A 24,195-nucleotide genomic window follows, 5' to 3' on the forward strand; every position below is an offset into this window, starting at 1 on the left:
TACATACATACATACATACATACATACATACATACATACGTACATACATAAGCAAGCTTACGGCTGCATGACCCACACCGCTTAGTTGTCACACACGGTAATTTTTTCCTTCTTAAAATAATTTTTTGAATGTTCCTTAGAGGATACTTTGTTTCCTACATACCTGGAGATCATAATACTCAGTGAAGATTTAAACTTAAGTAAGGTGACATTTGATGGATTTAAATGAGATTCAAGACAATTTCACTGAAATGAGCCCAAATTCTATAACCTAATTATATGAAATTCTTATTAAGAATGTCTAGAAGGAGAGAATTTATCATCATGGAACAGAATGGAAAAGTATTTGTTGAAAGTGTTATGTGTTACATCAATAGTCGAAAAAAGAGAAAGACTGCTCAGGAAACTAGACAGTTTTATGTAAGGGTAAATGATATAAAGAAAGGATTTCAACCAAGAGCAGTTTTCTGTAAAGATAAGGAGGGAAATCTGATTGGAGGTAAAGATAAGATGTTAGATGGGTGGAATATTTTAGTGAACTACTGAATAAGGAGTCAGGATTGGAAGGTGAGGTCGAAGATGTGCAGACAGAAGAGAGTAGGCAGGAACAAAGTAGAGAAGAGGTGGACCTGGAATCAATCAAGGAACCTACATTGCAAGAAGTTAAAGATGGAATCAATGCTCTTAAAAGCAATAAGGCAACAGGAGAAGACAACATTACTGCAGAAATTATAAAATATGTAGGTGAGAAACTAAGAAGGTGGTTGCATGAAGTTATGGTAGAGATATGGCAAAAGGAGAAAATGCCAGAGCAATGGAATATAGCAATACTCTGCCCTATACATAAGAAACATGATAAAGCAGACTGTGGAAATTATAGAGGAATAGCACTGCTATGTATTGCTTTAAAATCTTAGTAAAAATCATAGCTGGAAGGCTGAGACCATACGTTGAAGAATATCTAGCAGATTACCAGTGCGGCTTTGGAATTAACAGATCTACTACGGACCAGATTTTACTATCAGACAGATCCTTGAAAAATGTTATGAGTATAACATTGATGTTTACCAGCTGTTTGTTGATTTTAAACAAGCATATAATAGTATCAGAAGGGATCAGTTATGGAAGGCAATGAAAGAGGCAGGAATACCTAACAAACTGACAAGATTGGTCCAAATGACTCTAGCGACAACAGTATGTAAAGTAAAGGTTGAGGGTACTTCATCTAAAGCTTTTGAAGTTAACAAAGGATTACAACAGGGTGATGTACTCTCCATCCTTCTGTTTAACATTGTTTTGGAGAGGGTAATGCGAATAATACAAGGGAGCAACCCGGGTGGAACATTGTTTAATTGAGTGACACAAGACCTTGCATATGCAGATGATATTGATTTGCTATCGAGGAGGAAACTGGATCTGGAAGAGAAGTTCTAGAAAAAAATGGGGCCGAGATGGGACTGACGATTAATCAGTCAAAAACTAAGTACATGTTAGTGTCTAGGAAAAAGTATAATAAAGCAAAAAAAATATGTGAATTTAAATGGGAAAGAATATGAACGCTGCAAAAGCTTTAAATATCTAGGGTTAATGGTAGTTGAAAATAATGATATGAAGGAAGAAATACATGCTAGGATAGCAGCAGGTAATAGGAGTTACTTTTCCTTAGGCAAGGTATTTAAAGCAAGGAGTCTTAGTAGGAATCTGATGCTGACTGTTTATTGCATGGTAATGAGACCTGTGGTGATGTATGGTGCAGCGACTTGGACAATGACACAAGGTGATGAGGAGTTGCTACAGAGATGGGAAAGGAAGATACTTAGGAGAGTCTATGGACCAATATAGGATGATGAACTCTGGCAAATCAGAAATAATAAGGAAATCAGAGAGTTGTATAATAGACCAGATATAGTAGCAGAAATAAGGAGTAGTAGACTGCAATGGTTGGGACATGTAGAAAGAATGACAGAGAACAGGACAGTAAAGAAAGTCTTTGATGGGAAACCAGAAGGACAGCGTGGAGGAGGTTTTGAGATGGATGGGAGTTAGAGCAGTCAACAGAGAAGAGTGGGTGGAGATTGTCCAGGAGGCCAAGGTCCTACAGGGGCTGTAGCGCCAAGGAGTAAGTATTGAGGAACACCATGGGTTTGTGTTGCCTATAAGTGGTGCCATAATGTGAGAAGCACCATAAGTCTGCTTTACCTGTGCGTACTACATTACCTGCGAGTAGTACCACAATGTGTGGAACACCATAAGTCTGTTACTCAAAATTAGTACCGCTACATGAGAAATACCATGGTTGTTACTTTCCTAGTGATAAGTACCATTATAAGGGGCCATTGACCTGGATTTTGGACCTCTTTAGACAACAAGCATCATTGATTCAGGATTGTGCTTTGGAAGCAGCCCCTTGGCCAGTACATACTACTGTTTTAAGATAGTTTCTGGGAAGGAGGAGCATTGCAGGTCAGATTCACTGATTGTTTTAGGTTCATAATCATTGTTCATCATCTCTTTTCTTGAATTCTAGTCAGTGGATTAATTTTGGAATTATTTTTAACTTTCAATATTGCAAGTTGGATCTGCTGATTATTTTAAATGAATATTCATCCATTCATTCTTCATCATCACATTTTGAATTCTGGTCAGTGGATGAGTTTTGGATTTTTAAATTGTCATTACATTTAGTCTCATTTCATACCATTAGGGGCCGATGACCCCTTTAAACAAGCATCATCACCATCATCATCATCATAATCATCATCATCATCATCATCATCATCATCAAAATATTTGTTGATTATACCTTAATTTGCCAGCCCTGTGATGTAGGGTTAGTGTGCCTTCCTCTTACTCAGAGGTCCCTCGAGTTCTATTCCTGGCCTTGCGAGACCACGTTAGGAGCTGTCTGATAGGAGAGGCAGTGAACTTCATCAGTATGGCTGAGGCTGTCATCACACTGATCATCTAAGCCATCTGGCTGCGCAGCAGTGATCTTGACAGGCAAAGTCCCTAATGGACTGTTATACCTGAGTTCAGTGTCATTTTCTCCCATATTTTAACTGTTTCCTTATATGCCATTTGAAAAATGTATTTTCTGAAATATGACTTTAAAACATATACTTTTATGTTTTTGCAGAAAGCAAATACAAACAAGAACACAAAAAATGATGAACAAGTTTTAGATTCTGAAGAGTTTGTCGATTTCTTCATGGAGTTAATGACCAGACCAGAAATCAAGGAACTCTTCACCAGGTAAGAAAACTGAACCCATCCACAAGGAGATTATGAAAAAGATTAATAAAGTTTAGTATTCCATTTCAACTTAAACATGTAATTTCAGTGGAAATTCTGACTCCCTTTGACAGAAGAATTAATTTCATGGTTGTATTTAAAATTTTACTCTTCAAGTATCATGGAATACTCACTAAGTTAGCTCTACTTCAATGTAATGTCTTGTCCTGATTATTATAGACTTCATTCCATTTCAAACATTCAGTCATAATCTCTTCTAACATTTGTCAAGAGTTTACTCAAAGGTATATAATGGTTAGTTTGCAGGGCACATTTAACAAAGCTCTCATTAAATTTCCTTAAAATTTGCTCTGGCTTTGAAATTCCTAAACTATGGTAAGTCTTCCATTTTTGATGCCAGATGATTTCTGATAATTTTTTGCATCATGAATAAATCAAACCTTGAGAAGCCTATGTTTGTATTACATGAGCGTAAAGCCTTTTAAAAGGTACTGCTTTCCATTTCTTATCATGTTGTCACATATTTCTTCATTCTTCAATTTATCCCAGGTAATTCTGGGGCCACTGGAGTCACTCAGACTTGTTTTGATTGTGGCTTGGGGCTTAAAGCTGGATGCTCTTCCTGATGCCACATGGTCTGAACAAGTCATCCACTTTACATACAGTAGAGTCCAAGTAGTTCAAGGTTCCGTGCAATTTGAGCCGGTCTTATAAAAAGTAAAGGTTTACAAAATAGAGTAAAACTTCATTTATACATTTCTTGCAAGTACTTTTTCTTTTACAATATACGTACATAAAGAACCCTGCTCCCATACCATTACTAAAGATTGACGGGTACCTTTAGGTTGATTTTCTAGGAGTCCACGTGACGTTTCTTTGTGTATCCCAGAGGTGCTCACACTGGGCATTCCGTCCCACGGACTTCCAGCACCGTAAGCCAACGGGTAGGCAGGCGATGAGCGTATGCTATTCAGTCAGTGGCGTGGCTACATCACAGGCCGTGAAGGTTGGGTGAAGTTCTTCTAATATCTCTTGATCACTGTGGCGATACTCGAGTTTGAAATGGAGGCAGAAAATAATGAAAGAAAGGCGGGAGAAATCCATGTCGTTTTCAATTTATGTTGTAAGAAATAAGTTAGGTATTTTGACTGGATACAATAGATTTCCTCCCCTGCGAACCATGTGACCATGCTGCAGTGGGGAGGCTTGCGTGTCCCAATGAAGCAGATAGCCGAGCCGCAGGTGCAACCATATCGGGTAGGTATCTGTGGAGAGACCAGACTAAGGAATGGTTCATCGAAAGGGGGGTAGCAGCCTTTCGGAAGTTGCAAGGGCGGCAGTCTAGATGATTGACTGATATGGCCTTGTAATAACACTCAACATGGCTTAGCTGTGTTGATACTGTTACACGGCTGAAAGCAACGGGAAACTACAGCCGTAACTAACTGCCGAGGACATGCAGCTCTCTCTGTATGAATGGTGTACTGATGATGGCTTCCTCCCGGGTAAAGTATTCCAGAGGTAAACTAGTCCCCCATTCTGATCTCCAGGTGGGGACTACACGAGAGGGAGCGATCATCAGGAAGATGGATACTGACATTCTGCGAGTAGGAGCGTGGAATGTTAGAAGTTTGAATCGTTGTGGTAGGTTAGAGAATCTGAAAAGAGAGATGGATAGACTAAAGTTAGATGTAGTTGGTATAAGTGAAGTACGTTGGCAGGAAGAACAGGATTTTTGGTCAGGCAACTACCAAATTATCAACACAAAATCAAACAGGGATAATGCAGCAGTTGGTTTAATAATGAATAAGAAAATAGGGCAGCGGGTAAGCTACTATGACCAGCATAGTGAAAGAATTATTGTCGTCAAGATAGACACCAAAGCAATGCCCACCACAATAGTGCAGGTCTATATGCCTACTAGTTCAGCGGATGATGAGGAAATCAAAATAATATATGAAGACATAGAAGATTGAATACAATATGTAAAAGGTGACGAGAATCTAATTGTGATGGGAGACTGGAATGCAGTGGTAGGCCAAGGAAGAGAAGGCAAAACAGTAGGAGATTTCGGATTGGGACAAAGGAACAAAAGAGAAAGTCGGCTGGTTGAATTCTGCACTGGTCATAATTTAGTCCTTGTCAATACTTGGTTCAAACACCTCAAATGACGGCTGTATATGTGGACGAGACCTGGAGGCACGGGAAGGTATCAAATAGACTTCATTATGATTAGGCAGAGATTCAGAAACCAGTTTTTGGATTGCAAAACTTTCCCAGGAGCAGACGTGGACTCTGACCACAACTTGTTGGTCATGAAATGCCATCTGAAGTTGCAGAAATTGAAGAAAGGAAAGAATGCAATAAGATGGGATCTAGACAAGTTGAAAGAAAAGAGTGTGAGGGATTGTTTCAAGGAATATGTTGCACAAGGGCTAAATGAAAAGGCTGAAGGAAACACAATAGAGGAAGAGTGGATAGTCATGAAAAATGAAGTCAGTAGGGCTGCTGAAGAAATGTTATGAAGGAAGAAAAGGTCAACTAAGAATCAGTGGATAATTCAGGAGATACTAGACCTGATTGATGAATGACAAAAATACAAGAATGCTAGAGATGAAGAGGGCAGAAAAGAATACAGACGATTAAAGAGTCAAGTGGATAGAAAGTGCAAGGTAGCTAAGGAAGAATGGCTGAAGGAGAAGTGCTAGGATGTCGAAGGTTGTATGGCCCTAGGAAAGGTAGATGCTGCATACAGGAAAATCAAGGAAACCTTTGGAGAAAGGAAATCGAGGTGTATGAATATTAAGAGCTCAGATGGAAAGCCACTTCTAGGGAAAGAAGACAAAGCAGAAAGATGGCAGGAACATATCCAACAGTTGTTTCAAGGTAAAGATGTAGATAATTTGGTTCTGGAACAAGAAGAGGCTGTTGATGCTGATGAAATGGGAGACCCAGTTTTGAGGTCAGAATTTGACAGAGCTGTGAGTGACCTAAATAGGAACAAGGCACCTGGAATTGATGACATTCCCTCTGAATTACTGACTGCCTTAGGAGAAACGAGCATGGCAAAGTTATTCCGTTTAACCTTTTCATTCCCAAGTTCTTTTCAGCCTTACGTATGTCCCATACCAGATTTTTCTGGATGTTTCGACAATTGCTGAATGTGCTAAAACTACCTTGTATTTACACAGGCACTGAACAGTCATGGAATGACAACATTAGCAAGAGGTTTCTCTTGGCTCCTTCACCAGAACTTAACAATGGTGTGAGAAATGTCGACAGCTTTGTACATTGGAACTTACCTCAACGATACTCACTAAAGTCAAACTCGTCATAATTCCCAAACATGTCTAAAATATAATCTTCCTTCATGTTTTCCTTACACTGCTGTCCTCCCATCCTGGAAGACAGATGTCAGAGAAAAACACAACGTATATAACTATCGTCAAAATACGGTAGGATGATTTATGAATCGTCTATCGTCTGAACAGAGCAAGGGATGAACAACAAAACTGCAGTGTCAGGCTGAACTTGGATGTGGAGAAGAGCACACTGTTTGAAATCCGAGTTAACTCGGGCATGGGACAACGGGAGACATGTTGACATCCGAGTTAACTCGGACATGGGACAGAAAAGGTTAATGTGTAAGATGTACGGGACAGGAGAAGTCCCATCCGATTTTCGGCAGAATGTTTTTATACCTATTCCCAAGGAAAACGGTGCTGACAGGTGTGAAAACTACCGCACCATTAGTTTAGTATCTCAAGCCTGCAAAATTTTAACATGTATCATTTACAGAAGAATGGAAAAACAAGTTGAAGTTGAGTTGGCTTCAGAAGAAATGTAGGAACACGTGAAGCAATCCAGACTTTACGCCTGATCTTAGAGGATCCAATCAAGAAGGACAAGCCCACGTACATGGCATTCGTAGATCTAGAAAAGGCATTTGATAATGTTGACTGCACCAAGCTAATTAAGATTCTGAAGGTGATTGGTATCAGATACCGAGAACAAAGAATTATCTACAATCTGTATAAAAGTCAGTCTGCAGTGATAGGAATCGAGGGCTTTGAAAAAGAAGCAGCAATCCAAAAAGGAGTGAGGCAAGGCTGCAGTTTGTCCCCCCTCCTTTTCAATGTTTACATAGAACAGGCAGTAAAGGAAATCAAAGAGGAATTTGGAAAGTGAATCGCAATCCAAGGAGAGGAAATCAAAACCTTGAGATTTGCCGATGATATTGTTATTTTATCTGAGACTGCAGAGGACCTCGTGAATCTGCTGAATGGTATGCACGAAGTCTTGGGTAAGGAGTACAAGATGAAAATAAATAAGTCCAAAACAAAAGTAATGGAGTGCAGTCGAACGAAGGCAGGTGATGCAGGAAATATTGGTTTAGGAAATGAAGTCTTAAAGGAAGTGGATGAATATTGTTACTTGGGTAGTAAAGTAACTAACGATGGCAGAAGTAAGGAGGACATAAGATGCAGACATGCACAAGCAAGGAAGAGCTTTCTTAAGAAAAGAAATTTGCTCACTTCAAAGATTGATATAGGAATTAGAAAGATGTTTTTGAAGACTTTTGTGTGGAGCGTGGCATTGTATGGATGTGAAACATGGACGATAACAAGCTCAGAAAGAAAGAGAATAGAAGCTTTTGAAATGTGGTGTTACAGAAGAATGCTGAAGGTGAGATGGATAGATTGAATCACAAATGAAGAGATACTGAATCGAAATGGTGAGAGGAGATCGATTTGGCTAAATTAAATTTGACAAGAAGAAGAGATAGAATGATAGGACACATCTTAAGACACCCAGGACTTGTTCAGTTGGTTTTTGAAGGAAGTGTAGGTGGTAAGAACGGTAGGGGTAGACCAAGATCTGAATATGACAAGCAGATTAGAGCAGATGTAGAATGCAATAGTTATGTAGAAATGAAAAGGTTAGCACATGATAGGGTGACGTGGAAAGCTGCATCAAACCAGTCTATGGACTGATGACTCAAACAACAACAACAACAATAGATTTAGGCCTATAACCTCAAATACTTGATTGTTTTGGTTTAGATTATCTGATAAACTAACCAACAATCGAATCATGCTTATCGGGAATAAAATCAGATAGGTTATTTATTTGAAGGCATACTATATATCTATGTGGTAGATACATTTACATTGTTGTTGTACTTTAATCTTGGATAGTAAATATCTAATTTCCTCACTCGTGATGAAACTCCCTCTCGCCATTTAGAGGCTAGCTATTATCCTCGGACGCCTGTTAAATTTTAAAAACTGTTTTTAGAAATTCAGTGAACAGGGAAAGTCACACAACACTACAACACTGCAAAATCAAGCAGTAAATTTGTTGAATTATGTAATTATATTACTTTTTGCTTAATGAATGACAGGAATTTAACTTTTAAAAAAAATATAAATACTGTAATTTCCATCAAGGAATTGTAAATCATAGCTTGCATGCTTAAACCCTTTACCTTTAGATTGTAACACAAAAATTATAATGTGTCTGTTTTATTTTTATTTGAATGAATAAATATAAGAAAATAAAACTGATTGTTTATATCGAGCGGAGTATAAATCAAACTGGAATGTTTTGAAAAGGTCAGCTATTTTTGCAATTATAGCATTTTATTTCAAATACTGTAGCCTAATGAACATTTCACTGAGTATTGGAGGAGAGCTTCGTAATCACAATGTAAGGCACTCCTACCTTCTCTGCAGAGTGCGTTCACTGTGATGTATGCTTGCTACATAAGCTGCCCACATTCACGTCAGACCAACCCGGCCACACTGGACTAGCCTCAATGGGCGGTCAGCTGAGCACATCTAATGTATCCTTTCGATGTTTTTTTAATGATTCCATCAGATTTATGACTTCCTGTCAGAAAAGTAACCCCCACCAAGCAACAGCTGTTGCTAAAAATAAATCAGGATGAGGCCAGCTGTTATTGCAAACAGTAGTGCACGCACTTGTACGTTACTCCTAATCTTGAGCAATATTTGAATTGTTGAAATGATGAGTAGTGAACCCACTGAAAATAGTAGCAACACAGAAGTGATGACCCACACCAAGGGTTTGCCAGTGCTAGATGCAGCATCACCTTTTGTCGAGGAACAAGTAAAAATTATGCCAACTGATACAATGTTTCCTAGAAGATTGCTGCTCAAAAACAAAAGACTGGAGAATTTCTTTAAAATTTAAGTTTGTGTTTCTTTTAATTTTGGTAACGTTAGCCCATATCTAAATTAGGTATGTCCGGGTTTGTTTAAACTACTCTTTATTTATTAAATATTTATTTATGAATTACCCCGTGATTTATTTGTACTTCTGTGTAATCTGAGTTTATTTGTAATTCAGGGTAGCGTGCACCCCAATTAGCCCTAGTGTATTACACTTCCATTTCAGCATTTTCAACGTGAAATGAACATATCCATGAACATGTATAACATTTGAAAAAAAGGGCTTCTTTCCTACTTGCTGAATGTGTACAAGCTGTGAAGAAAAGGCTACTCGCTCAAGTACTCTCTCAAGTTATATATGTATCTGTATTTTGTTCTGATAAATGCTTAATTATTTTAAAGTTCAGTGCTATGATAAATCCTTTCTTTCCTCCCATCCCCTTCCCTGTCATAGATTCTGTTCAGATTATCCAAAAAAATTATTTGTGATGTTCAGGTACCCAGGGTTGTACTGCATTTCTTTTCTTTCTCTCTGGACAATGGAGAAACTCGGTGACACTTTAATGGTGGTATGCACCATGATGCTAAACGTATAGGCATTTATAACACAGGGTGGTCAGAAAGAATGTGAACTGGATATATGAGTGTTACAGGGTTGGTCATACTGATAAATAATTTTTAAAAAATAATGCAATATCTCGCACTGTCTTCATTTCATCTGCTGCTGAAGTCAACCAATCAGATTGCTTCGCAGGTGAATTCAAATGGGCTTTGCAAGTCGGTGTTATTAAATCTGCACATGGCTTAATACCAGCTTGAGAGCACCAATTGAAGAAATACAATTTTGCAACTTTGAACACGGACCTCAAAGTTGACAGGATTGCACCACAGCAATTACGCTACGGTGACACTGGCTGAAACCCACTGTGTGTTTGTATTTGGTGCTTATTTCTTGGCAAGGTTCTCAAACTAGTATTAAACCATGTGCAGATTTGGCAACACCCCTTTGCAAAGCTCATTTGAATTTGCCTGCAAATCAATCTGATTGGCTAACTTCAACAGCAGATAAAATGAAAACAGCATGAGATATCAAATTATTTTTAAAAATTATTTATCATTATGTCCAAGCCTCTTACGCTTATATACCCAGTTCATGTTGTTTCCAAGCACCATGTAGAAAAGTAGTTTTCTCTTTTTCTTTAAGTTGCTTTACGTTGCACCGACACAGATAGGTTGTATAATGACGATGGGATAGGAAAGGGCTAGGAGGGGGAAGGAAGCGGCCGTGGCCTTAATTAAGGTACAGCCCCAGCATTTGCTGGTGTGAAAATGGAAAACCATGGAAAACCATCTTCAGGGCTGCTGACTGTGGGGCTCGAACCCACTATCTCCCGAATGCTGGATACTGGACGCACTTACAAGCGACTGCAGCTATCGAGCTTGGTGTAGAAAGGTAGGAACTTGAAGAGGAACACATAATGACAGGTCAATGTGGGAGAGGGAGTAATAAAAGAGGAAAAATGGAGAAGCAGGAAAACCCAGAAAGTCAAGAACAATCTCTACAACTTCATAAACCGCCATCTTGTGTCATTGTGTTCAACCTATTGTGTGTTCTTTCTAATTTTTCTGTGAATGATTTCTATGTTATGAGACCAAACTGGAACAGCTGAGTCCTATATGGCAGCTTGATACCAAGGGAGTTATTCATTTGTATTACGTTACGTCAGTGTTCTTATGATAAAGTCACCATGATGGTACTGGAAATTGGAAGTCGGGAAACCCACAGCCCTAGTTCAACAGTGAATAGAAGTAGGAAAAACCACTAAAAGAGCCTTCTTAATTCCTATGAATTGATTAAATGCTTTTAATATGTGACATTTGCTATTTTTGTTTCAGATATTCTAAGAATAAAGATGAAATGGATGTATCTGAGCTCATGGAGTTCATTGCTAGGGAACAAAGAATGCCTAATATTACAAAAGAAGAGTGTCTTTCACTTATTGAAGCTTTCGAGATGTCTAAAGTGAAAGAAAATAATAAAATATCTCTAATGGGTGAGTACATTGCTAATTAACCTTAGTGCAAGCTCAGTGGTGACTGCAAATTTCAGATGTTTGTAGTTATACAAGAAAATAGTGTTATACCATGAAGTTTGAGAAACACAAAAGCCAACCTGAGAAAGCCAATGCTGCCAAGAAATGCTTCCTTTCCTTGGAGAAAAGTACCATCTCGAATAGTGACCATGATTGGCTTAATGATGGGAGCCAGAGTACATTTGTAAACAGTTTAGTTTCACTAAAGCCTCACTTGCCATAGCAGTGCTCAAAAGTTCCATTTTTGTATTTAGGAACTATCTTCATGGACCAGGGAAGTACCCAGCCTTAACATCAAATAGGTATTGGCCCTTCTGTCCCTTCTCAATTTACTAACACCAATTATATGTAAAGGAATAGGGAGAAGCACTCTTCTCCTCTCTACTCTAGCAAAAGATATGCCATTGTGGTGGTCTTATTATATGTAAAATATACCTTCCATAGAAATTTTAATTGTTTGCATACTGTTCGACCTTCACTGTTGGCAGCCCTGAAGATGGTTTCCCGTGTTTTCCCATTTTCACACTGGTACATTTAGGGGCGCACGGCTGTGAGCTTGCATAGGATATAAACTTCATGGTTTTGATCCGTATTGAATTGTGATCACAAATTATTAAATTAAAGTTGTATGGTCCACCTTTTTTCAATACTATATTACAATATTATTGAATTACATTACTGAACTAGGGACTAGTTTCAGCATAGTAAAACACTGTACATATGCAAAGTATTCTTAAAGAATTTATCAATTTTACCATGCAAGGCAGAGAGAGTTTAAATGTCCCTTTAACTGCTCCGGGTTTTTTTTTTTTTTTTTTTGTTAGTTGCTTTACGTCGCACCGACACAGATATGTCTTATGGTGACGATGGGACAGGAAAGGGCTAGGAGTGGGAAGGAAGCGGCCGTGGCCTTAATTAAGGTACAGCCCCAGCATTTGCCTGGTGTGAAAATGGGAAACCACGGAAAACCATCTTCAGGGCTGGCGACAGTGGGGTTCGAACCTACTATCTCCTGAATACTGGATACTGGCCACACTTAAGCGACTGCAGCTATCGAGCTCGGTGCTACGGGTTTTAAGAAATGCTGGAGTACCAAACGTTTGCCCTTAAAGGAATTCTTTAATATGCCAATATATCTTCTAACACAACAGTCCATTAGACCCTTGGCCTGCCAAGGTGACTGTTGCTCAGCTAAATGGCCTGCAGAGACTGGAGTACCAAATGGTCAGTGTTTGGCATCTCAGCAGTATTGCTTGGCTATCTTGAATGGGTCCTCTGCCCCTCATATCAAGCAGCTCCTCGGTTGTTCTCGCACACTAGAGTAAATCCCGTTCAAGCCCTCCATTTAAGTTAAACTCCTTGGACTTCAAACCCAGGACCTCCAGGCAGGAGGCATGTCCGCTATCCCTACACCACTGAGGCTGTCATATCTTCCAGCACATGTCTCTCAAATTTATGTACACTTAATTGCCAACCAGCTATACTAGGTTTGAATCTCACAACCTTCAACACCAAAATTGACTGCCAGGCTTCAGTATAATGGATGAATCCAAATCGTACTACAGTTGGTACTGAGACCCCTTATTTCAAGTCTTCAACAGTGCAGGCAGTGTCTTTCATACCATTCATGAAATGGTATATGATAATGATTCTCAATGAATGACAAACTATAGTTATAGAAATTTGGAAAAACAAATCCATGGCACATACAGTTTTTTAAATTATTTTATTTATAGAATTTGCTTTACATCACACGATACAGATAGGTCTTATGGCAACAATGGGATAGGAAAGGCCTAGGAGTGGGACGGAAGTGGCCGTGGCTTTAGAGATTGTTGTGAGGCCTTGATTTGCCAAGATGACTGCTGCCCAGCCAAATGGTCTCGTCAACTATACTGCTTGGCTTTTGTGACCAGGTTCGTTGTCTCTTGTATCAGACAGCTAGATTTGGCTATTGTGTGTGTGCTTCGAAACACTGAGCCGGCGCAATCAGCTGTCTCGATGCCCCGACACATCAACACTTCACTGTTTCGAAGCAGTGAGGTTGCTTTGAGTGTCGTGTCGCTTGAACAGAAACAACAGTTCTTCCATACATATCAGCTACATCGATGCTCTAAAACAATCTTCTTACCTCAATAGGAATATTCCACGTGACATTGCCCTGAGGATGAGCCAACACTTGTTAATAAACTCTTCATATTCTGGACCGCAATTCAGATTGCTAAAAGAACAATGGACTCCGCAATATAAGGTCTTAGATTTACACAGAAAAAGGACATAGTTTTCAAAGCGGGGTGATACTATAACAGAAAGACGCCCCTGTTTTTCAAGTGCAAAATTTTTGACAATTATGTTTTTTAACTTCAATTTTTGAAGTAGATTTTCAAACTGGATTAGGTCAAGTTATTACTTTACATATAATACCAACTTTGGACTCTTCTTAGATTTAATTTCTCATTTTATAATCATTCAAATTAGTTCCTTTAATTCATTAACTATTTTACTATGCTTTTGTAACTAGTTTAGGTTGTTTATTAATGTGCGTAAAATTCCAATTATTTTTGCTAGTGGGTTTACGTCACATCAACACAGATAGGTCCTATGGCGACGATGGGATAGGAAAGGCCTAGGAGTTGGAAGGAAGCGGCCTTGGCCTTAATTAAGGTACAGCCCCAGCATTTGCCTGGTGTGAAAATGGGAAACAATGGAAGACCATCTTCAAGGCTGCCGACAGTGGGATTCGACCCCACTATCTCCCGGATGCAAGCTCACAGCTGCGTGCCCCTAACCGCACTACACTTTTTTAACTGGATTAGGTTAAGTTTGTTATTATACATAGAATACCTGTTTTGAACTCTCTTTAAATTTCATTAATCATTTTATAATTATTCAAATTAGTTAAATTTTTAGTGCACTTTTAACTGCAGAAAAGAATCCTTTTAGTATCATTCTAAGGTGCGTAGTGAAGAAGCAAATGCATAATATTACTATATACTAGTACTATTATACTGTACATCATCTATTTATCATACTGTATTTTGTACATTTGCTCATATAATATTTCATGAACTTAGCTATGAAGCACGATTCATATTTCACCTCGCCATTGTGAAACCCTGCTTCTCTTGTAGTCTGTGACAGAAGTGTGCCATGTGTCGACACACTGCTTTACTATGAAGAAATGTTAGGTTTTGGTCCATTTTGGTCAATTTTATGGACGAAAAGAATAATTTTCACGCCTAAACTCAGCTGTTTTGAGAGTGTATTAAGATTTCAATTCCATATGGTACAACATGAGAAAACGTTTACGTCCAATTTAACAAAATGTTTTAATGCGTATACAACAAATAATTTGAAAACATTTAGCAATTTAACAGATTGTAAATGTATTTATAGAGAGATTAACTACAGACATTGTATTTTAAATATTAGAATAATGTTTTAAAGTTTCAATCTCAATAAATAGTCATATAATTTTCAATAAGATGACGTAATATTTGAGGTTTTTTAAAGGTTAGTATGGATAAGTTTGTTAATGGCGAACCCTAAGTGTAAGTTCTAGAACAAAGTTATCAATTTAACCTTGTAAGAATATTTATAGCTGAAGATGTTCAAAATATGAACGAAACATGTCCTATGTTTTAACAATTAAGCAATAAAATAAGGATGAGATCCTAATTTTATAATTGCTTTTAATGTATTGAATAGGTGGAAATCAAAGTTTTATTGTTCTCCTTTTAACAGACTTTCAATACGGAAAAAATGAGGATAGTCTCTTGCAGTGCACCGTGTGTCGACACACTGCTTCACCTTGCCATCGCGAAACACTGTCCAGGTATGCTTGCCGTGCAGTCCGAGATGGAAGTGTGGCGTGCGTCGACATTCTGCTTCGAAACAATTCGCTGTGCCGTATTAAACGTTTTGAAACAGTCATCAGTATCACTTCACCAATCTCTAAAAGCAGCTCCTCATTTCATCTTAGAAAGCTGAGTGAATTAAGTTCCAGCTCTCGGTCCAGGATTAGAATCCTTGGACCGGCCGGGAATCAAACCCAGCCTCTGGTTAAGACCACAAATTTGGCAGTTGTGGTAATTGTGTATATAAAATATGTTGTTGTTGTTGTTGTTGTTGTTGTTGTTTTTGTTGTTGTTGTTGTTGTTGTTGTTGTTGTTGTTGTTGTTGTTGTTGAGAAAATGAGAGGTTATTCATAATGAGGAAAGGATATTAGTTATAACAGTTTGCAGCGAGTAAATATGACGACACATTAACCAAGCTACTCAGACCACTACAAGTAGTATTGATGGTTGTGTCAATACTTTTCCAAGATGATGTTTTTTACCCTACTACCCTTGTGATGAACGTATGAGAAAAAATATCTTAATTTTACTAATAAAATTATTTCCTTCTGTGATATTAAAAATAAAATAAATATATTTGCATATAATGGTTTAGGTTATTATATAGAATTCTTACGTTTGTTTTTCCAGGTTTCACAGATCTCTTGATGTCGGAACACTTTGAAGTGTTCAATCAGAGGCATAGAATTGTGTATCAAGATATGTGTCAACCACTTTCGCATTATTACATTGCTTCTTCGCACAACACGTAAGTAACTCTTTAACTGCAAGAATCATGATATACAGTAGCTAGAACTGTAAATATGATCATTATGATAGCTGAATCAGCATTGGCTATTGTGTTCCTTATAAGTCATATGTAGAAAGATAGGAATATCAAAAGGAACACAGAATAGGATAAACAGAATTACAGGTCAGTGCAATTGAAAATTTACGGGATGTTCCAAAAGTCCCATTACCCCACCCCCACCTAACTGTATACTATCTGCTTTTTCTTGTTGCAGGTGATAATGGTTCATGAAAATAATGGACAATGAATCTAATTAACCCTGGAGCAATGAAGTGTCATAAATACCTGGGCACCTTAATGACCTCACACTGGGAAAACTTTGAGAGCCAAAAAAGTCGCTACACAAGCAATCAGAGGAACTGAATGTCCCACTAATGACATTACAGCAACACATGTGGAAGGACTTATGCCTAAAACCGTTCTGACCCTCGTTTGTAAATGAGTTGTGTGATCAAGATCTGGAAAACTGACATGATGCCTGTGCGCAGTAACTGGAGGTGTTCGACACAATTTCCAAACGTCGACGATTGGTGACCATTCCACTGATGCTGCAACTTCCGCACATGTCTCTGCTCTCGTTGTTGGTCTTCCATAGCACGGTCTGTCTTCATGTTCCAAACAGCTTCTTCTCCCAACATAATATTGTTGGTTTTGGTGGTGCAGCTATATTAAATTTAATGTTGAAATAATTTTCGATCTCTCTCAAAGTTTTCCTAGTGTGAGGTCATTCATGAGCCCAGGTGCTCATGACAGTGTTTTGCTCCAGGGTGTAATTAGGTTCATCGGCTATTATTTTAATGAACCAATATAACCTACAACAAGAAAAAACAAAGTACACAGTTAGGTGGGGAGTAATGCGACTTTTGGAACATTCTGTACATTTTAAGATATTGTGAAGATATTTACTTCAGTTGCAGTTTAAAATGTCTGAGGTGACTGATATATTCACTTTGTGATCTGGACAATGATATTCTCACAACTCTTGTCTTTTAAAATTTTATTTTCCTTCATACAGGAGGTTTTTCACTGACAATGATAACATGTCATTTTCTTCCAGGGGCTTGACATTTATTTCATCTATCATACCCTGTTATGTCTTTCATTTCAATTTATTTTCTGTTATCTAAACCAATGGTGTCCATGGGAGTTGCCCTGAAGCTTCGTCGGTTGCATGGCATGGTAGTGAGCGTGACATGACTAAATGCATTGAGGGATTAATTAAAATACAACATGTTATTCTGTAAAGTATTTAATTGTTTTTGAATAAATTCCTCCAAGAATTACATGAGTAATTATTTTTCACAATAACATATTATGAAGATATAATTACATAAATAAAAGAGTCCATTGCTTTCAAAAGATCATCAATCGATAATTTCACAAAAATAAATTTCATTTAGAGTAATTATGTATTTGTATTACAAATTAATTAATCAATTAATTAAATAAATCAATCAAAGAGACATTTTTCTTGTAAGGATACACCTTTATCTGCAACAATATGTCCATTATTTGGGTCTGTGCCGTGAGGCGTAAAATATCTGGACAGATCGGTCTACTTGAATGTAACCAAATTAACCCCTCTTAACTTTTTTCCCCCTTTTCTCTCTTTCCTTCTTTCTTTTCAGGTCCTCTGACATTTTTGTATGATCCCTTCAGAACGTTTATTTTTATAATGCAACTCTACATTATATTTCTTTTTGGCGATGACAATACCATATATCAAACATCTTGACCTTTCACCCATTTGTTCAGAGAGATATTTAATTTTATATTTTATTTCTTTTAGAAACCTGTCCAAAATTAGTTGGAAATTTATCAAGTGCGGACCAACTAAATAACCCAACTTATTGCTGGTGTATTGTCTTGAACTAGACAACACTTCTAAACAAGTTGGAACTGGTTGGGTTGAAGTTCACACCATGAAGATTTGTTGCCCTCAGCACATACTAAAAGCAATTTTCTGCAGTGTTAGGCTGATTTTATGATAGAAAACTTGGCTTTCTCAGTACTGCACCAGTATACTTAATTAAACCTCACAGAGCACACAAACTAAGCAATAACATGGCAAGCTGCGAGTGGCAGGACAAGTACCAAGCACGTGTGACCTTAAACAACTTCTCGTGCAATAGACAGCGCCAACTTTCTTGTAGACGTGTTACACTTCTGCCAACCTTCGAAACTTAGTTACAATATTACCTGTCATTAAACCATCCTTAAACATAGTCATGCCATTACATATGTTTTATCTAGAAATGTTCGGCCAGCAATGTTTATTCACAAAGTCTGATTGAAGGGTACACAGTCTATCGTAGAGACTGAGGAGATAAAAAGGGAGGGGGGGTGTTTATTCTGGTGAAGGAAACTTATTGTTCACATGAATGGTTTACCGATGAAAGGGATGAAATATTAGGGATAAAATTAGTTTGTCATAATATGAAGGAGGTGGGAATTATAGGAACATACAGGCCTGGAAGAGAGGAAAGAGACATGGAAATATTTGAGAAAATAATAGATTATACTCATAAAAACAAGAATAATGATATGGTAATAATTGGGGGAGATCTAAACTTGCCTGAAGTTGAATGGAATGGAGCTGCAAGTGAAGCCCATGAACAGAAACTGGCAAATAAGTTAATTTGGGAGGGAGGATTTACACAAGTAGTACAAGAACCGACTCGTCTCAATAACTTACTAGATGTATTCTTGGTTAAACCATGGGAAATTGTTGATAAAACTGAGGTAATTGAAGGAATAGGTGACCATAAGGCTGTAATAATGGATGTAGGACTGGTACCAAAAAGGCTTAATAAGAGGGTCACACAAGACAAGAAATTATACAGAAAAACTAAAGTTGATGAATTTGGGACTTACCTTAAATCACAATTCAGTTGTTGGATAAGTGAAGGGAGTAATGTGGATACACTTTGGGCTAAATTTAAAGGAATCATTTGGGAAGGAGAGAAGAGATTTGTACCTGTTAAGAAGGGTAAAATGACCACAGACCCTGTTTATTATACAAGGGAAATAAGAAAATTAAAAAGAAAATGTAGAATAGTAAACAGGAAAATCAAAGAGGGTAGGGAGAATAGAGAAACTAGAAAACAGCTAATGAGGGAACTGAATAGAGTGAAAAAGGAAGCAAAAGAGAATTATATGAATGGCATTCTTCAAGAGGGTAATGACCACAAAGGGAAATGGAAAAAACTGTATTCATATATTAGGAATCAAAAAGGAAAAGGAATCCAAATTCCTACAATGGTGGGAGAAGGGGGTGAACACTATTTAACAGATACTGAGAAAGCAAACCTCTTCAGTAGGGAATTCAGAGATTCAGTAAAAGACTGTCAGGACTTGGAAACCATAACAGAAGATAGAGAGGGAGAGACACATAGGGAAACAAGAAGCTTCTCATTCACAAATGAAGATGTTTTCAGAGAAATCCAACTGCTTCAGCAAGGAAAAGCAGCAGGAAGTGATCAAATTACTGGGGAGGTATTAAAGACGATGGGGTGGTATATAGTGCCTTATTTAAAATTTCTCGTTGACTATGTCATAAATAATAGTGTAATACCAAAGGAATGGAAGAAATCTATAATAATACCAATTTATAAAGGAAAAGGGTGATAAAAGGAAACCAGAGAGCTACAGACCAATCAGCCTGACCAGTATAGTTTGTAAAATACTGGAGAGTTTAATAGCAAAGTACATCATAGGGATATGTGATGATAAAAATTGGTTCATGAGGAGCCAGTATGGATTTAGAAAGAAATTTTCTTGCGAGGCACAACTGGTGGGATTTCAGCAGGACATATCAGATCAGTTGGATTCAGGAGGCCAGTTAGATTGCATAGCCATAGATCTTTCCAAAGCCTTTGATAGAGTGGAACATGGAATATTATTAAAGAAATTGGAGGGAATAGGACTGGATGTAAGGGTTATACGTTGGATAAGAACATTTCTAAATTCAAGGGTTCAGAAAGTCAAAGTAGGAAATTATATAACACAGGAAGAGAAAGTTTGGAAGGGAATTGCTCAGGGTAGTATAATCGGTCCGTTACTTTTCTTAATATACGCAAATGATTTAGGGAACAATATAACATCGAAAATAAGATTGTATGCAGATGACATAATTGTTTATAGGGAAATAAATAACATTGAGGATTGCTCAGAATTACAAAGGGACCTTGAAAGTATCCAACAATGGGTTGAAGAAAATAATATGAAGATTAATGGAGGCAAATCAACTGTTACAACATTTACAAACAGGAGCTTTAAAACTGAATTTGAATATACTTTGGATGAGGTAGTTATCCCTAAAGATGGCAAGTGCAAATACTTAGGTGTGAGATTTGAAAGTAATTTGCACTGGAAAGGTCATGTTGATGACATTGTTGGGAAAGCATACAGATCGTTACATGTCATGAGGCTACTTAAAGGATGCAACAAAGAATTAAAAGAAAAAAGTTACTTAAGTATGGTTCGTCCATTATTGGAATATGCAAACAGTGTTTGGGATCCTCACCAAGATAACCTAATAAAAGAACTAGATGGTGTGCAGAGGAAAGCAGCAAGGTTTGTAACAGGGGATTTCAGGAGAAAGAGTAGTGTATCAGAAAGGCTAAAGGAACTTGGTTGGGAACCTTTAAGTAAGAGAAGGGAGAAAACTAGACTTATAGGATTATATAGAGCCTATACAGGAGAAGAAGCATGGAGAGATATCCGTGAGAGGCTTCAGTTGGAAAATAATTATATTGGTAGAACTGACCACAAGTACAAAATTAGAAAGAATTTTAGCAGAAGCGATTGGGGTAAATTTTCATTCATTGGGAAGGGCGTGAAGGAGTGGAACAGTTTACCAGGGGTAGTGTTTGATCCTTTTCCAAAATCTGTACAGATATTCAAGAAGAGAATAAACAACAACAGAGAAAATAATTGAAATGTTAGAGGGCATTCGACCAGTGTAGGATATTGTAAATAAAAAATGTGTGTGATTAAATTAATTCCATCCCCTGGTCTACTGGTCTATGGAGTTTGGACAGCCCAAGTAGGGGACTGCCTGTAGGGGTGAAGTACAGTGGGGACTTCGAGGGCCCTGGGACCGCTACGGTATCTGTGAAGGCCCTTCAGGAACTCTGAAAAGTGGTGGCAAAAGGGGCTCTGGTTAAGACGCAGCAGGTCGTTATGCTGCTTATGTTCCAAAATGGGTAAAATATAAATATGTAAATAAATGCAATGTTAATTTTAATCTTATACTAGTTGTATATTATTATTAGAAGTAATTTCACATACTGTATATGAGTTGACTATGTTTGTAAGATATTATAAGTAGAATTTTGTAAACAATATAAATTTATTAAGGACTAGCGAATGTACCCGTGCTTCGCTACGGTATTCTACATTGTATTCGAATATCGAAGTAAATACTGTACATGCAGTAAATAAGATTGTTTTAAAATTGCATGTCTCTTAGCGTTATCCGACAAAGAGCATGGGGAGGTCCTCGTACGTTGTTTCCAATGTAAAGTGTTTGTTACGGATTTGTGATATAACGGCAGGCTCACTTGCCTACTGCCATTCACAATCGAGTTGGAAAGTTTACATTATAATTGCAGGCCCCATTGCCTACTACGCGGACAGAATCGATTTGGGGAGTTTCCGTTAAAATGGCAGCCCCCCTTTCCTACTTCCAGACAGATTACAGTTGAGGAGTGTCTATTATAATGGCAGGCAATTACCCTACTATCACTCGAAATTGAGTTGTGCAGTTATCATTATAATGCCAGGCCCATTTTCCTACTGCCAGCCAGCTTACTGCCAGTCACACCAAGTTGGTGAGTTTCCATCAAAATAGCAGGCCACTATGCTTAATGCCAGTCACATTTTAGATGAGGACATTTCTTTATAATGGCGGGCACCCTTGCCTACTGCCAAACACAATCGGGTAGGGGAGTTTTAAATAAAACTGCATGCTCACTTGCCTTCTGCAAGTCAAATCGAGAAGGGAACTATTCATTACAATTGTAGGCCTTCCTTACACAGGAGTTGGAGAAGGAACCCTTTCCTGCAGCCAGTCAAAGTCGGTGTGGGGAGTACTGATTACAATAGCAGACCCACCCTTTCTCGATCGCTAAAAATCGACATCAGTGAATATATATAGATCGACATACGAAAGTATATGCGTGTTTACAATATTGAAGACCTTCATTTACAGATTAACTGCTACTAAACGTACGTCATATCGACAAAGGATTATACCATAAGACACGCCGCATGTAGTGGCCTAAATGGCTGGTCCTATGATATGTCATCTATTCTTGGGTCAGATTGAGTTAGAAACGTGGAACAGGGTAAAGGTTTTGTAAGATTATCTCACATTACATTACTTTTCGGATAATTATGTGACAGCTACATACATAGCATTTGGCTCACATATGGCTACTGAGTGGGCCAAGAGTTTGATGATTCTGTATTTGATATAAGTAAATGAAAGAATGAATTATGCATGTGAAAATTCCAAATTGACTTAACATCGATTAATAGAGAAAAATCAAACGTAAAAGGGATAGAGATACGGCAAAAAGTCATAAGACCAAGGTTGTAGATCATTCCAAATTGAACGGAGATTGTGCAATCCGTTATGTGATAGGAATTTCCGAAGGTCTGAACCATCATTAAAATTGCCTGCATATTTCGATATTCTTCGGGGATAAAAAGTGAAAAAGTTAATGATCTAGGATGTTTTCCGTTCGTTACAGGCTAAAACGTATAATTTTGTCAAATTTCAATTATCTTCTTTTTCTTCTGGCAGATTATGCCGCAATCTGGATTTTGGGCGAGGCGGGTAAAAATTAGGACTTCCAGGTAACTAAACCAAAAATTATGGAGATGGTCATTATTACCCCTTAAACGGAAAGCTGTACGAAAATTTCGCCAAAATAGTCAGTGTAGAGGCACACAGTCGTTACGATTTGATTTATATAGATAAGGAATCTGATCCATGTAAAACACCCTTTGGGCTATGTCCGCTGGACTTAACATGCAAAAGTGACCATTCATGATATCTCCCTTATTAATCCTCCTGACGAAAAAATGCACATGAAAAAAAGGGTTTAGAGGTGGAATTCTATCACGTTTGGTCGATTTCGTCAGGTTGGTCTTGTTCTGTATATATTGTGGAAGAGTAAAATAACCATTTCGGTTCCCTATAAACCACCAGTCCATTCCGGAACATGAAATGTTATTTAAGTTTAAAACCTACCTTTGGACAGGTGGATGCTAAATACAAAGTTTGGTTCGAATGTCTTCAGTAGTTTTCAAGTTGTAAGGAATACGCTTTACACGCACCCGCTCCTGAGTTAAGTCCGATGGGACTTGTACAGAAAAACGGTCCGTTAATGATATCTCCCTTATTAATCCTCGTATCGAAATGATGCACATGAGGAAAAAAATTAGAAATTAATTTCTACCAAGGTAGGTAGATTTCCATTAAGTTTGGTTGTGTATATTTTGTGGAAGTGCGAAATCACTGTTTCGGTTTCGTATAAACCCCCAGTCAGTTCAGGGATTTAGAAACAATATTTGCCAAAAACCTATCAAGGACAGGTGTATTCTAAATGTGAGTCTTGGTGGAAATACATCCAGTAGTTTGTAGCACTCGAGTACATACGGCGTAATTAAGGAAGAAATAATACAGTTAAGAAAGTTGAAAGTAATAGAAAATGGATTATAACTGAGGACAGCCGGATAACGACAAATATGTAAATGCCAAGTGAATGTTTTGGAAAATCAAATGCCCCTCAATAAATTATGCTAGTGTGAGTTATGGATATAATAAAGCGGTAACAGAGGAGAAATTTAGGTCCAGTGATTCTTAGGTAAACAAATAATAAGAAGATGACTAATGGTGTTATTACTTAATCTATTCGAGGGCGGTTATAACATCCAACGATATTCCGCCAATATCCCGCAGATAGGCCGATTGACGCCTCTCTTGCCTTCTACCCAAG

The 24,195-nt window shown here is 37.9% G+C and overlaps 1 protein-coding gene across 2 annotated transcripts in view; it reads left to right on the forward strand.

The window, feature by feature from the left end:
• The window catches only part of LOC136863956 (1-phosphatidylinositol 4,5-bisphosphate phosphodiesterase delta-4), a 330,114-nt gene that overhangs the window by 255,482 nt on the left and 50,437 nt on the right, over nt 1-24,195 (forward strand). For both annotated transcript variants that reach the window (XM_067140409.2, XM_067140410.2), the window contains exons 5-7: nt 3,137-3,252; nt 11,343-11,500; nt 16,027-16,144. In XM_067140409.2, the coding sequence (XP_066996510.2) occupies nt 3,137-3,252; nt 11,343-11,500; nt 16,027-16,144 (392 nt within the window). The remainder of the gene's footprint in view (nt 1-3,136; nt 3,253-11,342; nt 11,501-16,026; nt 16,145-24,195) is intronic.

Source organism: Anabrus simplex, chromosome 2 (genome assembly GCF_040414725.1).
Source record: "Anabrus simplex isolate iqAnaSimp1 chromosome 2, ASM4041472v1, whole genome shotgun sequence".
NCBI classification, from domain to species: domain Eukaryota; kingdom Metazoa; phylum Arthropoda; class Insecta; order Orthoptera; family Tettigoniidae; genus Anabrus; species Anabrus simplex.